The 18,523-nt window shown below is 41.2% G+C and overlaps 1 protein-coding gene across 1 annotated transcript; it reads right to left on the minus strand.

The window, feature by feature from the left end:
* Window positions 1-462: 462 nt before the first annotated feature.
* impact (impact RWD domain protein) lies at window positions 463-18,230 on the minus strand. Its single transcript, XM_073477030.1, has 11 exons — window positions 18,073-18,230; window positions 15,703-15,831; window positions 15,566-15,618; window positions 15,378-15,440; window positions 15,133-15,218; window positions 11,375-11,500; window positions 11,195-11,289; window positions 7,688-7,761; window positions 7,130-7,220; window positions 2,846-2,980; window positions 463-797 (listed from the first exon to the last, which is right to left on the minus strand). Exons 1-11 carry the CDS (start codon window positions 18,118-18,120, stop codon window positions 738-740), a joined length of 960 nt encoding a protein of 319 aa, XP_073333131.1. The 5' UTR covers window positions 18,121-18,230; the 3' UTR covers window positions 463-737.
* Window positions 18,231-18,523: the final 293 nt, after the last annotated feature.

Genomic DNA, 18,523 nt, shown 5'->3' on the forward strand with positions numbered 1-18,523 from the left:
GTGGAGAGGTGAGGCAAAATCCCAGCGAAGCCAATGTGAGCTAAATGCTCCAGGAAAACACACAACAGTGAAAAGCGGAATATTTTAGCAGTGGATGTCAAAATGCATCAGGAAAAATGGAAATGTGAGTGTGACAGCGTCAGTGAACTGACATTTTTTTCCAGGCATTGATGTCTGATCATATTTCTTGGAGACGCTGAATGAATTGTGGATGAATTTAATTCACGAGCGGATATTTGGCTGAAAGCTGAATTAACGCCTGTACAGACAAGAACTCATGCATTAACATTGAGACAGAATGGAGCATTACAATTACAAATGAACAGTGAAATAAATATGTAATTCGTATTCTCCAGGACACAATCGTCTATTGGAGTGTGTAATGATTGTGTTGTTGTCTAACAATGTGGATCTATAACTCTACTCTGGGACTGATGAGATATTAAGAGACAACACGTTCAAATGTTTTGATCCGTTTAATGAAAACATGTTGTCGTGGAAACATTTCATTTCAAGGCTTCTCGGTCAAACTGATGTAATATCAATCACAGAGTTAAAGCGATCAGCTGAAATAACAATTTCATCACAAACGCCTTTAATACTGTAATTATATTGAATAAATAATTTGTCATTGTAAGAAAGTGTTTGTTTCAAGACACACCTGAATCAGCTAAAAACCACCGATTCACAATATTGTGAAAACATCTTAAATAAAAGTCCTTTTTTTCTTTTGGAACTCATTTTGTTTTCTTGGTTTTTGGCTTCTTGGTCTTCGCTCCTGATTTGGCGGTCTCATCCTGTGAAACAAGAGGACCGGATTAGAGAACGAACAGAATAATGATTATCCTACATTAGTGCTCCACTTAACGGTGCCAAAGCTTCCTCTATCTTTAATGTTTGAGTGCAGTTTTAAAGCTCATGACTCAATATTTGACAGACGTTCTTGCCTGAGCTCCTGCGGTGTTCTCCTGTCTTACTGAAATGTGCAAATTACAATGTACTGATTGGCACGCACCATACTGTTTTAATGTATTCCAATAATTGCAACAAACCAAACATTGCATTCATAAGTACTCTTATAAAACATTCTCCACTAATTATCACTCTGACAACCCAGGCTGCCGACTCATAGATCACCCAACAGTCGAACAGCTTGGACAAAAAAACAAAAAAAACATAATGATAATTTGGATTCATAGAGCAGAGCAATACATGTGGAAAAAATGATTATGCATGAAGCAAAGAAGAAAACGAAGTGTTTGTGATGGAGCTGTAAACCAGCCAGTCCCCAACATTTGAACCGCCAATTACCACAACTTCCCGAAGTTTCCTGGAATTTTAGCTGACAGAAAGAAACCCTGTTACTGTATTTAATAAATAAAACATTTCAGAAAATGGCCTGAAGTGTTTCCTCTCTTACTTGGAGGATCAAAAGTTCTTGGTTTTCATCGGCGTACCTCAAGGGTCAATTCTGGGTCCTATTTAGTTTCCCTCTATATGCGTCCTTAGACACTTAAATCGCTTGTGCCTCATCATTTTTATCAGCCAACTTAACAGCATTACTTGAAGGATGGCATTGTCCATCAGTCTGTGGATCGACCCACCACTTTCACTGAAAAATCTCAACAACTATAGGATGAATTGGGGTTCCTTGGTGGCGTAAGGGTTAAAGCTCCAACCTCTAACCACTATAGCTGTGTTTACATTTACATTTTTCCGCCCTGCAGCTTTTATCCTGTAAATCCAATGTTTTCTTATGTTGCTGAAACAAAATCATGGCATCCTCTTGTGTGCAACTAACCCACTGTGGACTTTACTGTGGAGTAAAGGAGATAAAAACAAACCCTCTGCGCAGAGAGAGAATACTGACAGCTGGTGACTATGAGGACGGACGTGATTGACATCTCAAGTCTCTGACTGAAAAAAAGATAATTATGATTGTTAATGAAAAACTACAAAAGGCAGCAGCATCAGCTCGTACAAGTTAAGCCCACACGTTGACGATTGTGTTTGTTTGTAGGGTAAAATATTCCATATTAATATTTTATTCATGTTTAAGATTTAAATACAGAAAAAGTGATCGCGCATCACGAGCTGAACAAGAGTCTTTAACTCCCTCAATCCACAGATGGTGGCTTCTGATTGGATTTCACAGAGTCCAGACTTCACATCCAAAGGGAACGGACTCTTTGCTGTCAGGATGGGAATGAAATCAAGTGCTGATTTTTCTTTTTTTCTTTTTTTTTTACATACAGCTCATGGGGTTTTGAAGTAGGACACTTTTAAGAGTTGGTTTGCTGTAGCTTTAATCTACAGCACTGTACGTGTGGCAGCAGCTCAGAGGTCAATCGTCTTATCAATGGAATAACTTCGCAGGACACAAAGAGAGCTTCAAAGCAGACTGGACCTAACTTCAGGCTGCTGAAAGCGAGCAGAGAGTGTTTGATCTTCGGAAAATGTGGCAACCAGACACTTCAAATGAATCAATATCCCTAATGTGACAGCTACTGAAGTGGTTACTGTGGAAACACAAAGCGAGTCTGACAGATACTCGAAAATATTATAATAAATCTATGGCTCACTATAACCTGTAACTATATACCGTCTGACAGTGTTGGAAGAACTCCTCTGACTTTTTGGGAATTTGGTTGTCAAATAAAAAATAAAATAATCCGATCTTTTGTTTTCAGGTTATCAGAGGAACATGAGGGTGAAAGTGAATTAAAACTACAAGACACCAGGTGTTTCCCTGCATCTGAAAACAGACAGCTAAGTCACGTTTGACTGATGATGTGTCAGTGGGAGATGACAGAGTGATTTGTAAGAGACCCAGAGAGTGTCTCACCATGGAGGCAGTGTATCCCTCCTCCACCAGGATGTTTCTGGCACAGTTGTTGATGTGCTTGAAGCGGTCTGGACCCAACAAAATACCTCCGTACCACCGAGACACGACCACCATGACATTACGCACGTCCAGAATCTGTGGTGAGAGACAAGCACTTGTTAGCTGTGAAATGAGTGTGAATGTGAAAGGATATACTAGTGGCATCCATTTTCAAAGCAGCCAAATATTTCACACCAGATGTGATGTGGTGGATGAGTCTTCATGAGGTGCATCTGGCTCAGCTGTCAGTCTACATCTAATGGTCTGACACTTCAGGATCGCACAATGCAATTTATCCACTGAGTGACATCACTGGAGGAATTTATCAGGTTACATGCAGCTTCTTGTGGAGCCTATGAAGCCTTTTTTTTTTTACATTTGAAGAAGTACTCCCCAACACCTGTAAACACAGTTCGATGTGAAAAAGTTACCCTGAAAGTAATTTTTCCTCCAACAACAGTGACTGTTTGCAACATCTCAGAAACCCTCTCATCAAAACCAAACCAAAGTCAGTCTAGTCTAGTAACTAGTTTGTTAGCTAATAAGAAATAAAGTGGAAGGAAAAAAAGTGTAAATCTAAAACAACTGGATATATCTAACATTTGTTAATAGAAGCGGGCTAAACTGCTTTTCTCTACTGAGCACACCGAAAAAATTGACAGTCTTCTCCTCAAACTCCCAACAAAAAGCAAATAAGCCGATTCCCCACAATGCTGGACTATTCCTTTAACGCAGATCGGAGAATTTGGCTCCACACACAAAAAGTGCTGTCATTGGACGGGACTCATCCACATCTGGCTGCCGACACTATTAATCAGATCCTTTTCTTTATTCATCACCTCACACTTCCCCATTCACTGACAGAGAGCACAAATCTAAATGAGGAAACAGGAAGAAAGGCTCGTGGAGAGGAATGAGATTAGAGAAGAATAGATTAAGGGGAAAGCTCTTCATGTAAATTGCTCGGTACGCTGAGAGTGTGACAAGAAGAAGATTAATCAGCGTGCTGCTCAGAAGGAGGAGCGGAGGGACAGTGGATCCGATGCTATCGGTCCATTTACAGTAGGTCAGTGAACAGATAGTACGTCTTTGAAGAGGCTCTGATGTAGGTCGTTCAGCCATATTTAGGTTAAGTACAGCAAAAATGAAGGGAAGTTGCTGAGTTCACATATAACTGCTTTAACAAATGTTCTGACTGAAATAGTACAACCCTGATTCCCAAAAATTTGGGAGCCTGCGTAAAACAATCGTGTTTCCCAAAGTGGTGAACCTCTTGCCCCATCCTTGCTTGTGAACTCAGCCTTTTCGGGGATGCTCCTTCCATACTCTTATGTTTTTGGATCATTTCACAACATTCCCAGTCTTCTGGTCTGTCCCAATCACGCCAAGACACCTCGCAACAAAACGCGTAGCGAAACCTTTGTTTTTCCAATGGTGCAGCGACGAGCCTCTGTGTGATTACGTGTTAGCAAGCGCTTGCCTTTTTTAAGCATCCAGTGAAGTGAAAGCAACATTAGCATTCATTTGGACTTATGTTTCTGGCCGCCTGTCAAATCTTAACTATGTTCACCAGCTAGCGGCAGGCTTTGGAGCCAATTTTACATAGTGGCCAACTATGTAATTACAACGTTAGGTGGTGCACAGGAGCCCAAAAAGATTTGTTCTTGTAAGCTTACATTGTGAAAGAAGGGGCTGTGTATTTGAGCATCACAACCCTCACACAATAACTAATTTCACATCACAATTAGAGGAGCTGCACCATTAAATCATTTGATCCCCATTCAAGTTAGCTGGGGGCTAAACTGGAAGTTCGGCCAGCGCAGGTCTCTAGTGCGGGCATTATTGGCCGCACAATGTGGAAGACTTGGGGGTATTTTATAGCCTAGAAGTTGAACTTTTTGGCTTGATGTGCCACTGAGCAGCTGTGATAGGACTGAACAGGGCTCTGCCTCTGATGGTGTCTGTCCATTTATCAGGAAGCGTTTATCAGGTTTTTAGAGCTTGTGTCTGTAAATGATGCTGATGAGAGCCGTGAGACTGAACCACAACAGTAAAGCAAAACCAAAACAATGAACTAAAAGACACTGTAAAGATCACTTGAGCTTGAGGGGAAATGCAGAGTCAGATGATAATTATGTGTTACACAAAGTCATCTGACCCCCTGGTAATATAAAAATATTTAATAGAGTAAGTTATTGAGTAAGAGTGTTGCTTTTTTTTATTTATCCAGAAAGTAATTTAAGTAAATTAGAGCCGAGACTGTCTGTGCAGGGTGCTGTGTTCCTGAAGTGGTCGGCTGTTTAGGAGGAAACACTTTATCAGCCGTAAACAGCTTAATTACTGTGGATTTCTACACAGCAGATCACAGTCTCTGACATACACACCAGTCCGATGCCCTATTTCACACCGATTCATCTCTCTAACGGGGTCACACTGGCACAGACGCCTGCTGTCAGCTTGTGAATGAGGATGAACTTTGACATGAGTCATGGATCTCATCTGGTGGAGCTCTAAAACGATCCGCCACCTACTCAGAATGAGTACGACAGAACTACTGCAGGTCAGCGGTGAGCCCTGATCACAGCAAACTTTTGCTTTTGTCACAAACCTTTCACTGTCAGTATGACTGGGGAAACAAAGTGTGTGGACAATTGGACATTTCAGTGTGATGTGGGTGTGGGTGTGAATCATCATTGCCATCTGACAGCACAAGCCAGTGACAAGCGCCTATTTGATATGTGAAACGAGAGGATTAATAATCGTGTGAAATCACTATCGTAAACTACTTCTCTGGAGAGCCAAGGAGTGGAAATTTACACATTAGGTAAATACGAGTGGTGTGGGTCACACTAGTGAAGTCATTTCGTCATGTAAAACCGTAAAGTTTCAATCCCTGTGGAGATAGATTTTCTCTCGAAGTTCACTTACCTCAATTAATGTTTGGCTCTGCCTTCAGGACGAGCAATTTCAGCATTTTAATAGCAGGATTTTTACTTCACGATGGTGGACTGAAAGCTTGAGCGTACTGCTTCGATTCCTAGTGGTGTTGTCATGATTTAATGATGTGGCGCATTGATACAAACCCAGGTCACGTCTAAAGGAACACTTTCTCACGCTTCCTCATGGGGCTGACACAGTTAAAGGTCCAGTGTGTGGGATTTATAGGCAACAAAACACACAAAAAAAGGCCCTCTCTAAAGCCAGTGTTTGGTTTGTCTGCTCTGGGCTTCTGTAGAAACATGCCAATGCATCATGACCGACCATAAGAGGACCCCGTCCCTCTGTAGAAATAACAGGCTCAATCTAAAGTTATGAAAACACAGCCTTTTAATGAAAACATAATTATGAATATTTTATTCAATTCCTGCCACAGGATCTCCCTCAATCCTACACGCTGGACCTTTAACTATTTAGTCAGAAAATTCACAGAGGGCTTCAGGGATAAAGTGTTTCTGTCGGCAAACTCAGAAGTTTGCATCACTCGGTTTCCCTCGACAAAAAGCCTAAAGGAGCTACCGTGTGGGTTTTAAATTAATTTTGGTTTTGTTGCTCATCACCGTTCACAAGTAATTTAAATTTACTGTCACTCTTCCAGTATGAACACACTACATACAAAATCAAAACCTGCTTAGAATTAGTCTGTAGTATTGATTAAAGACACAGCTTTTTTTTTTTTGTTCAGCACATTTTGTCATCTCACAGACTTGCAGACAGATGGTGCATTAAAGACCAGTAAATATCTGGAACAATGTTACATTTATGCTGTGAAATGACCAACTGGCATGAATGTTTTTTAAACTGTTTGTAGTTTTCAAACACGAATGTGATCATTAATATTACATATTGTACATATACCATCTGTTTGTTTTATGGGGAACACGTCTTCAAAAGCTGACGATAGATGAGGGATTAACAGAAAACAATAGGTTTTAGTATAATGCCAGAGTCTTCGGAAAGCTCCGTTCTCATAACAATCCAGGTTTAAAAGCAACAGCAGATGCCAAATTGTCCGGGCTGTGAAAATGAACAAGGCGGCTACGAAAAAGACGCGCAGAAGCCAAGAGAGAGTCGGATGCAACCAGCGACAGTACTGCATTTGCAATATCAATTCTAGGCCAGAGCTTTTTCGTGTGCTGACCCAGTCATCAGCTCAGTTGGCGTGTTTTCCTTTTTGACAAACGTTTAACACGCAGCTGAAAGGGTAGTAAGTCAGGTCGAGGTCAGTTTTCCTAATGAAATAATAACCTGCAGTAAATGGAGCAATCTCCCCCCTGCGGCTGTCTCGCCGTCATCCTCGCAGTCCTGCAGGAAGCTGTGCTTGTCCTCGCAGTAAATCCTAGGACAGAAAAAAAATGGCAACAGCTTGGCATGAGGTGGGAGAGCATTAAGACATTTTGGTCAGAGAATGACGCTGTGACACCAGCAGCCTCTTCAGCGGGAGAAGTTTTTTCAAGCACTCTAAATGTCAGCGGTAATGACCACCCAGGCTGTGCATCAGCAGCTCGACATCGACCTCATTAGACCACGCTGGAAAAAAAGGCTGCACATGCAGGCATATAGGCAAGCATATCAACACGTCTATTCACAAAATACACAATACTATCAAGAAGCCGTTATTTTCTCTGGTGCTTTTTTGACCTTTAATGCAGTAATGTGCCCTTTAGAAAGGCAGGCCTTGAGTCTTCACTTAATGATCTTCTCCACTAATGAGACTCACTGTAACACTAACCTCAGGTACTGTAGTTACCATGGTTTGCATCATAAATTCACGATAGATGTGAGATTATGTATGATATTACTGACCTGTATGCATAAATATTATGAGTGGCACTAGCAATCTTCTTGTTTTCATACAGCGTCTCCAGGACCATTTTTACCTGCAACACACAAACAGGTGGAACAATACACATTGTGACATATTCCTCACTTCACTGTCACATGCTGTTACATTTACACCTCGATTACGAATGAAAAGCACAAAGAAAACACTGTCATCACGCTGGATGAGTGTGAAAAGACAGTCCATTTCTAAACCATATCAGTCTGAAAATAATGCTGTATATGTGCATGACAGCTGCCTGACGCTGCTGACAAATGCACAAAACAGCATTAGTCAACTGTTTGTGAAGAAAAGTCACATAAAATAAAAATAGGATTGAATGATTGAGTCTCTTTCCAAATGTCTCAGTGTCTTTGGCAGCTAAACGTGTTTCCATTTCCTGAGCTCAGTCTTCCTCAGATTTTGTCATCATTAAAGCAACTGTATTTCATATGGTTTTCACATGTTCTGTGCTCATTTTCAGGTTCATAGTTTTGTTTTTGGTCACTACTAGAACAGGTTTACATGCTTTAATGCTCATACTGTCCAGTGCTGCAGCTCTGTATTCCCCCTCTGTCTGAAACACTCTGTTTTAGCTCCTGTCTCTTTAAGGCCCGCCCTCCTGGATACCCAGTCTGCTCTGATTGGTCAGCTCACACACGCCTGAGCCAATACTGCTAACAACAACAGAGCAACTGTGTTTAATTACCTCTTATGTGCCAAACTAGCCGCTAGGCATAAATTACGCAAATGTGTAACATACTGATGTAGCGTGATGTCACAGAATCACAAATTTAAAGGCGGGACTACTGACGAGGCGTTTCAGGAGCAGTGTTTTCTGTGGGAGAGAGGAGCTTCTGATGGTGTGAACTTTGACCTTTTTAACTTTTGAGATCTTTTACATGCTCAAGAACATAAATGAAACACTGAAGGACAGGAAACATGCATAATACGTTTCCTTTCACAAGTTTTCCAAGTCATTTCCAATAAACTGAAGTCATCACAATGATCATTTTTATTCAAAGCGAGCCTTTGCTGGAAGATTTCAGGCATGTCTACTTAGTGAGCAACAGCCCTGAACGTGAATATTCATGACACATTTTGTTTTTGTTTATTTATTTATTTTAATAGCTGACATTTAAGAAAATATCTGAGCACTTTCATGATTTAACTTACTGCATGAAGGACTGACAGCACTGACAGAAAATGAGACTCTCTTCAACAGCAGCCTGACAAACATCCTCTATTCACAGAGCAGTGCTAATTAGATCTGTTCTCCTGCACAGGGCTGTGCAGGGACCAGCTGGTCATATCACTGTGTTGGTATATCAGCTTTATTATGTGTTTATAACATTATGATATCATAACAGAAGAGTTTTCTGGGTTTAAAATGTGTGCTTCGACATTATTTCTTCATGCAAAACCGAGAGTCACAACGAAGATTCATTGCCCTTTGCCGTCTAATGTATAACGAGCTAATTATTCTGAATTATATTATCATGTGTACTGTATAATGTAGCTGCATTAAATTGCCCTGAACAAAAATCAAAATGCAACTCTTGTGCTTCCATTTTCCAGAAGATTCAATAGAAGCGCTCTGATCGTTTATGTGCACACCGAAGGCTTATTTTGTGACGATCTCTGTTAACGAGCACTTCACCTGTGCCAGGAAAATTCATCCACCTGACAGGTGTAGCATAACAAGATGCTGATTAAGCAGAGGAATGTGCACTTTTATCTTCAGAGATGAACATGAACTGTGGATTTCACTCGGCTACAGATATGCTTTATTTTCGGGTTGAGTCCGACCACCATTTGCCTCATGCAGAGCGACACATCTTGGTCTCATGGAGTTGATCAGGTTATTGATTGTAACCTGTGAAGTGTTGGTCCGCTTTAATGTCCGTATGAAGTTGCTAGATATTGCAGGAAGTATATTGTGTCTGCTCGCCCACATGACACCAAACACGAGATCTCCCATCTGTCTGGCACTTTGAAAACCAGGCTTCATCAGTTAAGAAAATACTTCTCTAAGGTGCCAGACACCATCGAAGGTGAGCCTTTGTCCGCCCAAGTTGTGTCCAGGTGCCTGATCTGAGCTGATCAGCTGAATGTGGAAGTCTTTGACTGACTTGATTACACATGGCCTGCGATTCTGAGGCCGGGTGGATGTACTGCCAAATTCTTGACAATGGACACAGCTTATGGGAGTGAAATGAACATTCAGTTCACAAACAACAGCTCTTGTGGACATTCCTGCAGTCAGCATGACATCTGTGACATTGTGTTGTGTGATAAAGCTGCACATTTTAGAGAGGCATTTCATTGGGACCAACTCCCATCTTGATACGCTACAACTGTCAGGTGGAGTGCTCACTCAAGCAGATTTTAACAAATTTGTGAGCAAAATTTGAGAGAAATCATTCTTTTGTGTGGACAGAAACAGTCTCACAGTATAGCAGACTGTGTGAACACATCAGGACTGCCACTTTTTACTTGTATTCACTATCTCCAGCAACCAGGTCTTTCAAAACCTGTAATGTAAAAGAAAAATAAAAAAGGCCACATACAGTTAATTTAATAATTTTGCATTCTTAAGCTACCAATCTCAACAACTGCTACCAGATTTAGCCTGCTAGCTCCTGTTAGCTACAGTAGCAGCAATTCGATGTAACGTCACACAAAGGGGACCAAAAGTAACTTAACGAAAAGCGAGCTTTGATAACAAACAGCTGAAAATCAAAAGGAAGATGACAAAACAGGAGCCTAAAGCCGGAAACACACGATGGGAAGATGGGACAGGGTTAGGGTTATATAATAAAATGTATCATTATCAATAAAGATGTTATAAAGATTGATATATATATAAATAAGTATTAACACCAATACAACTGAAAATAAGAATGATGAAATAATAATTTGTTTTGATAATTCCTGAAATTATTTTACAGAATTTTTATTTTATTCATGTCACAATGTCTTATTTAATCATTCAATATCAAACATTTTGGGCTCCATACAGTTTCTGCATTAACACACACTGTACATAAAGCTACACTGGATAAAAACTCAAGACTCAGATTTCTTCTGAGTCTTTTACTCATTTCTCTCTCTGGCTGAACTAAACATTTACAGACTGTTACAAGAAAATATGTAAATGGTGTGCAGGTGTCAGTTCGTCTGCTCTCTGGAGGACAGCTGCGTCTGTAAATATTTTTGTCTAAATAACACTTCACAGCAGGTGGAAGCTTTTAAGACGGATCAGTATGTTACCTCAGAGCCACAGAGTATGATTAGCAAGCAGGAACAAGACGATATTTTAGTTTCTGAAATAGCTTGTATGAGCTGTCATGAGCTGCTTGTCTTCATAGTGAGAGGGGGAAAAAAAGGTATCTTTTCATATTTCAATAAAAAAAAAATCATAAATAGGAGTTTCTTCTGCTGTATTGTTTGTAGATGTAAAATACTAACATGTCATTCATGTCCCTTACCTGTCTGGGAGTCACCACAGGTGCTAAGTGAGGCTGGAAGGTGCTGCGTCGGTCTGTGATGGTAGTTCCATGTTTTATAGGAGGTGACTCTTCATCTACGGGACAAAATGTGACACATCGTACCTCAGTATGAGCCTTGTTTAGTTTTGACCATCTATATCAAACTGTAATGAGCGGTACCGTTTCCTTGATCAATGAAAAGATGTGCATTTTCTGTGCTCAGTTTGAAAGTCCTGAAGTCCGGTATGTCCTCATCATCGTCCACGTCCTCCTCAGCCGTCATGTTCACCTTTTCTGGCTGATCCACTGAAACAGGACATGTGAGAAATGTTAAGTCTAAAGATGTTGCTTCCTCTAAAGGTTCGTCAGTGAGTTGTCTGCAAGCCAGGCAGCTTGTCATCAAAATTACACATACTGAGCATCTTATCACTAAATTACCATGGCGTGACCTTTAAATTGACACGAACATGGATTTAATGACCTATTATACCAACGCAGACTATAAATAATCCATAACACCAGGGGTGGATCTACAAGGGTGGCATGGGGTGGCCACCACAAAAAACTTTCTTTCCAACCCAGCTCCCATTCCAGGCTTGGACAATCTCATACAAAAGATCATACACGACAAGTTGTCGAGTGAAACTCTGATGTCTGAGTGCGAGTGAATGAAGCACGAGAGGACATAGGGGCAGGTCACACTCGGCTGGCACTGACTGTTCCTGCAGCTGGCAGCGACCCTAGAGCTTTCTGTGCCTCTTCTCCGGGTCCCATCCACGCACAACGACTGCTGCTCAACGCGTGTGAGGGTTGCCAACTTCCACTTGTAGAATTACAGAACAGAATGTCCAAAATCCCTGACAGTTAATTCACCTGAGAGTTTGCACTTTCCGCACTCTTTCCAAATCGAAGCTCAGAGAAAACAGCTTTTGCTGTTAAATCAGCATTACTGGATAAACATTGGACATCTTGGATTGTTGGCAACGATAAAAGCGCGTCATCGCAGAGTATAATTGATCACGATTGTGTGCACTCATGGGTCACAATGTTTGAGTTGAAAATATCTTCATTTGGTGATTGTTTGCGAATAGATCAGCTGAATAAAACCAATCACTAGAGCCTGACTAGTACTGTAGTTTTGGGGCCACTGAAGATGCTTTTAGCAATGATTACACAAACTTCACTGAGCAGAGTGCCAGGTTTCACTTGAGTGATGTCTGCCGTGTTTGTTTTTCTCAGACGGTTAATCACGACACATTATGCTCAGTTCCCACGTTTTTCTGAACAACCCAGCATGGAGAACAGTACCAGCGTCAGAAACCGGCCATGTTAGGGAGTGAATGTTGTAGAAACACATTATTCAGTGTAACTAAGGCAGAGGGATGAGATACGAAAGATCAACAGGTGAACTGAAATTCTCAGTCTCAACCCCAAGGGTTATACATCTTTCAAAGATGAGTCAGAAATAATATATCATTTCTGGCTAACACTGCTCAAACAGGGGAAATGAAGAGCAGTTGATTTGTTCGGGACTATTTTCAGATGTGGATAAATACATGTTTGTTACTCTGGAGTCACAGTGTGACTCATTGATATGCTTAAAAATAGCTTTTGGACAACACTCAACAACATATCATCCACTGGAGATGCAGACATGCCTCCCTTACTTTTATTGTTTCAGGCTGATTTTCTTGCTTTAAAGGTCCAGTGTGTGGGATTTAGCGGCATCTAGCAGTGAGGCTGCAGACTGCAACCCTTTCCTACAATTGCTGCTATAAACATGAAAAACGAGAGGCCCTCTCTGCAGTCAGTGTTTGGTTTTGTCCGTTCTGGGCCACTGTAAAAACAAGGCGGCGCAACATGGCGGACTCATGTCCCTAAATCCTACACACTGGACCTTTAAGTCTTTTTATTTATTCATTTATTTTATTTATTAAGTGTATCTGAGGACATTTCAAATTTATCAAGATATATATTGTGTATCAGGATATAACCTAAAAATATTGTTTTAGGCTACATCGCCCAGCTGAAATCTCCCAGGAAAATGAAGGCTGACTGGCAGTTCACTCAGAACGGCAGCCTGGCACCATTTCCATCTGCTCTCACATCTCCATTATAGACCAAATGAATGAATAAACTGAAGGTTTGTCCTCAGTAGTTGTCTGATAGTGACACCGACAATAATACCACTTGGAAACTCTAGGGGCTCGGGGGGTTTTGGTCTGTTTCCACTTAAATAGTTTTATCAGCAGTTCTCACACAGAAGCACGTATCCATAAAAATCCCACCACGCTTACCCCAAAGTTTTCTACTAACAAGCTTGCTTTGGCAATGTGAAGCCTATAGTGTTTATTCTGTGCGTACATACACACACACACAGGCACGCGCATACACACACTGCCAAAATTGATAAAAAAGTAAATGGGACTTCATATTTAGGCGGGTTAAACATTTGTTTTTCATCCTCTGCTTTCCGGCTGGTCTCATTCAACCAAACTCCAATATCAGACCCATTATCTGATCTTTACTTTTCATGTCCTCTCTTTAATGTTTACTCCCTTTTCATTTCCTTTTTTTTGTGAAAAACTGCATCTTCATCCTTATCAATCCCCCCCCCCCCCCCCCTTTCATCCTCGCTCCCCCGTCATTTGAATGGGAATAAGTCGTCAATCCCGCTCCTCTGGACTTAAGAGCTGAGACCAGTTATACTTATTACCACATGAATCGCAGAGGGAGGATAATGTAAGCCGCACAACAATGGAGAGGGCAGTTAATATTTCTCAGCCTTGTTGCTCAAAAGAAACCGACTGCCTGGATAATGGATCCCGCTGTGCTCTATATCACAGAGACAGCCCAGACTCCCAGAGAAAATCTGCTGCGCGGCGACACCTGTAGAATACCTTTTAATTTGGGTATCTTTGTCTCGTTTTACACTTGAAAAGAGTCTGCCAAGGTAACAGAAGGCATTAAATAGATATCGATCTTAATTCAATGCAGTCACTCAAAGTCAGACACAGATGGATTTTTCAATGCCCCTACAGGCCATTGTGCTCATCTTATTACAACTTCAGACCACATCAGGTAGTTGTATAACTCATGGAGGAGCATCTTAGCAGAAGAATCATGCAGGATTTGATTCGTTCTTGTTGAAGCCATGTGTGTGGTGCTCTGTTAAGAGTTATGCTTGGCGTTTACAGAATTTGTATTTAAAAAAAAACAATAGCAAAATTGAATCGAATGGATTATATAGTGTGTTTATCTACTCTAACGCAAGTTGCAATTGTTAGCATTCCTGGCTAACTAGGTTATGTTGCAAAAAAAACAGAATAGCGAGAATAAGGAGTGGAACTGTCCTCGTTTTATACGGTTTGGTAAAACTTTACACTCCAGCAACCCCAACCAAACTTTATCAAGATGGTGTTAAGTTTGCCAAACTCAATATTTCTCAACCTTAAGTTCATTCGTCTAACTATAAAGCATGTAATGTCTGTCTGTCTGTTATTCGCGTATGTCAGAAACCCTTCATCTGATCTGCTTCCCACTTGGCAGTTTTCTTGCTGAGGAACTAAGAAAGTGCAGTGTCAAAATTTGGTGCAATTTGGACACGCTCTATATTAATACATTTTGAATGAACAGTGAACACCACTCTGTGCCGCAGCAGCAGGGGCTTTAAAATCCTAAACAAACTCAAGTAAAAAATCTGAGAACTTCTGCCACCACCATCCAGTTTATGTTTGAATTACAATTTTTCTTACATAATAATTACGACATAGCAACAGTAGCTAAAGGGAACTGGGATTAGTGCATGAATGAGTGCAATAAAATAAGCCTGTTCGGCTGTTTCTGGGCTTTGAAAATCTATCAAGTGAAATTTAGTCACTACAAATTGCTTAAGTAAGTGTGCCTCACAAGCATGAATTACATTTTTCACACCTCACCTGTTTCTGAGCTCTGGGATTTCTCCACGAGGAACTCTCGAATTTGTTCCACCCACAGGTAAAGGATGCTCTCTCCCACATGCTCCCTGTTGAAATTTAAATATTTCCATATGAGGGTCGATTCTCCAAGAGACACAGACTACAAAGAAATTGCAGCGAGGAAACAACCATGAAAAGCTTTTGTTGTGGCTAATATCACTCGACGGTACCTCTTTGTGAAGTCAGAAATTACGAGAAGCACTCACACATAGAGGTCTTCCAGGCTGTTTGCCAATTTGGCCCTCTCGGGGCCTCGCAACCACGCTGCACTACAAAAGCCGAAAACAAATAGAGGGTTATTGAGTAGGACGAGGAGTAGGTTTTTGAGTGGGATGTTGTTCTATCAAATCAGCACATCAGTACAAGATTAAATTTGAAAGGCAAATAGACTTACTTGATCTGGTAGATGGGGGGCGATGCGCTCGGATAGTCAGGTGGGAGAATTATCTGATCAATGAGAAAAAATCAAAAAACTGCATTACAGGCAAACTGCAGTGCATGACACTTGCAAGATGTCCTTTTTTTCTCTACCTGCAAACATGCTGTCAGTTTTGGCTCCTCCAAGTCGTTGGATACTTTGATGCAAAATATTCTGGATGCTTCATCTATAACACACCACTCATCCCCATAGATGGACGACAGTGCCTCGACCTCTTCAATCTAAATCAGAAGGAACAATAACAAAACATCAATACTGGGCAGTCTGTTGCCATTAATTATAAATTCATCAAGTCATTTCAGCATTTGGAACAAAGGCAGGCTTCAAACTCTGTCCCTTTATCCAACTGCACATCAAAAACAATCAGTACAGAACTACAAATAGCCTCAGTTTGTGCCTTTTATGTATTGCCATGTCATTCAAATAACTGAATTAGACATTTTATTTTCCAAAAACAAAACAACAAAGAAAAACCCACTCATCTAAAGCAATAGTTCAACATTTTTGTGAAATATGATTTGTTTTTTAGCCAGCAGCCAAATAGCTTAGAATAAAGACTTGAAAAAGGAGGAAACAATTAGGCTGGTTTCGGTACAAAAGGAGCCAAAACCTACCAGCACACAGCTCATTAATTAACACATAATATCCGGGTGGTTTAAATCCGTGCAAAAACCAGACTATGAAAATGTCTTATGGGAGGCTTTGTGTTGGGACTATATCTTGGCTGGGAGCAGCATCTTCCTGGAGTCTGGCATGTTGAGTGTGTTTAATTGTACTATTGTAATTGAACACACAGACACACACATAATGTGTGTAGGAGATGAGTGAAGGGAGATGAGTGAGGGGGCTGCCACATGCACGGCGCCCAACGAGCAGTGTAGGGGGTCTGTGCCTTGCTCAAGGGCACCTCGGCAATGCAGAGTGGGACTTGAACCGGCCACCTTCGAGTCCCCAAGCCATGTCCCTACGGACTGAGCTATTGCCGCCCCCCGTTAATTAGTGAGCTTCAGTTCCCAGTCTTTGTCCTACATCCCCCGGGTCCTCTGTTCCCTAATCCTACATAAGTGTTCCCTCCCAGGGAACTCAGCTCTAGGTTGAGGGTTTGGGTTATGACACAAACACAAAAGAAAGGTTAATGTGAGTCAACAACATGTTGAACTGGGGAACATAGGACCCTGGGGACATAGATACACTCTTGACATGTTGTACGAAGTTGTGCCACTGTTCCCTTATCCAAACAATAATGGTAGCTGGAGTGAGATGTCTGAACAGAGCCCAAAGGATCCAAAAAGACAACACCCACCCAACCAAAGTCTGCTCACCCTGCTGCTGTCTGGCAAAACATACAGAAGTATCTGCTGCAGTACCACCAGACTACAGAGCAGCTTCATTCCCCAGGCCGTGAGACTCCTCAAATCATCCTCAACACTCCGTTTCGTCAAACAGATTGCTTTGTTTTTTCTGTGATAAAGCATAAAAGGACCCAAACCTAGTTTCGTTTTACAACCCTAGTGTTGTAAAATGATAAATAAATGTACCTTGTACTTTGTTTCTTGCGTAAAAGCATGTTAATACTACTTGTGTCATTCAAAACCAGAAAAGAGATCGGACACTTTGGGCTACCTGGATAGGAAATGTAACCATAACTCATGAAACTTTAAATAATGTTTTTCATTCATACAGCGGACGGGATATGTTATCCGTGTGTGTCTTCTGGGTTTTTCAAAGATCACCAGGTGTTTATTTCTTGGAAAGCTGGATGTTGCACTGTGACCTGAATATAATGGTGATAGATAACAGGTACTAATTGGGGCTAAACTACAACAAAGACACAAGGTTAAAAGCAGCTGTGTTTTAGCACCCCAAAATAAGTTTCATAATGAGTGTTTGTGATGGTGTTAATTTGTGTCCATCTTTTGTATTTCTTCACGCTGTTTTTGGCTGCACTGTGTTAATGTGTGGCCTCTGTGTGCTCAACACCTGCTGAGCTGCAAACATCACATAGATATGTGTTAATGAATCCAGAGACACCCTGGGAGCAACCTCCAGTGTGTGTGTGTGTGTGTGTGTGTGTGTGTGTGTGTGTGTGTGTGTGTGTGTGTGTGTGTGTGTGTGTGTGTGTGTTCATCTTTATGTTATGGTCTATGCCCAGTTGCTCGAGCAATTTAATTAAAGCTCCATTGTGTTTTTCCAGATAGAAACCGAGAAACATGTCTGTTTGTGCCAGATCTGTTAGCCTGCCAGGATTAGCTCTCAGTGCTAAATATTAAACCATTGTAAACTGTCTGCTGTTGGACTTCAGGACCTTCTGTTTGTGTGTCACACGCTCTCTGCAGACAACATTCATATACTACAACAACAACATTCACTGTTAAACTGTAGCTGTTAAACGCAACACACAACTTTCCAGGCTGTCTGAACTTTATCAGACAGGTTGCCAGAGCTAGCATAAGTTAGCTTACTTGAGCCTGAAGATCTCCTTCACTTTCCGGATGTATGATGTCGGCCATTTGTTTTGGGGTTTTTTTATCATAAACTGTCAGCTAATGACGACATGAAAATGAGTCAGTGAAAAAAAAAAAAAATGATATCAAACTTAAAGCACATGAACTACATATTGAGCTCCAGCCTGTGTGTGTGGACGTCTAACTACTTCCGGGTCAGCTGATGACGCGCTTCCGGATTCCGCTGTTTTATCACACAACTAAAGGCAAAACATTTGGACAAAGACGACGCAGAGGACAACATGTAACGAACTAACTCGTCGTAATTTCCTAACTTTTTATTTATGTTCATGTTCAAGAGGACGCGCGACTTCTACGTCACCCGGCTTGGTTTTATTCTCTGTTTGAAATAACGGTGTGGACTTTTATTTTGAAAGGCGTGAAACGCTATGCCAGGGCGAGTTCCGCT

Source organism: Pagrus major, chromosome 11 (genome assembly GCF_040436345.1).
Source record: "Pagrus major chromosome 11, Pma_NU_1.0".
Lineage (NCBI taxonomy): Eukaryota > Metazoa > Chordata > Actinopteri > Spariformes > Sparidae > Pagrus > Pagrus major.

Bases quoted from the DNA above. Each gene is read 5' to 3' on its own strand.
- impact (XM_073477030.1), bottom strand. From the start codon at position 18,120: ATGGCCGACATCATACATCCGGAAAGTGAAGGAGATCTTCAGGCTCAA. The intron at 15,441-15,565 runs GTAAGTCTATTT...CGGCTTTTGTAG, and splicing joins CCCCCCATCTACCAGATCAA to TGCAGCGTGGTTGCGAGGCC. The intron at 2,981-7,129 runs GTTATTATTTCA...CTCTCACCACAG, and splicing joins GATTGCTCCATTTACTGCAG to ATTCTGGACGTGCGTAATGT.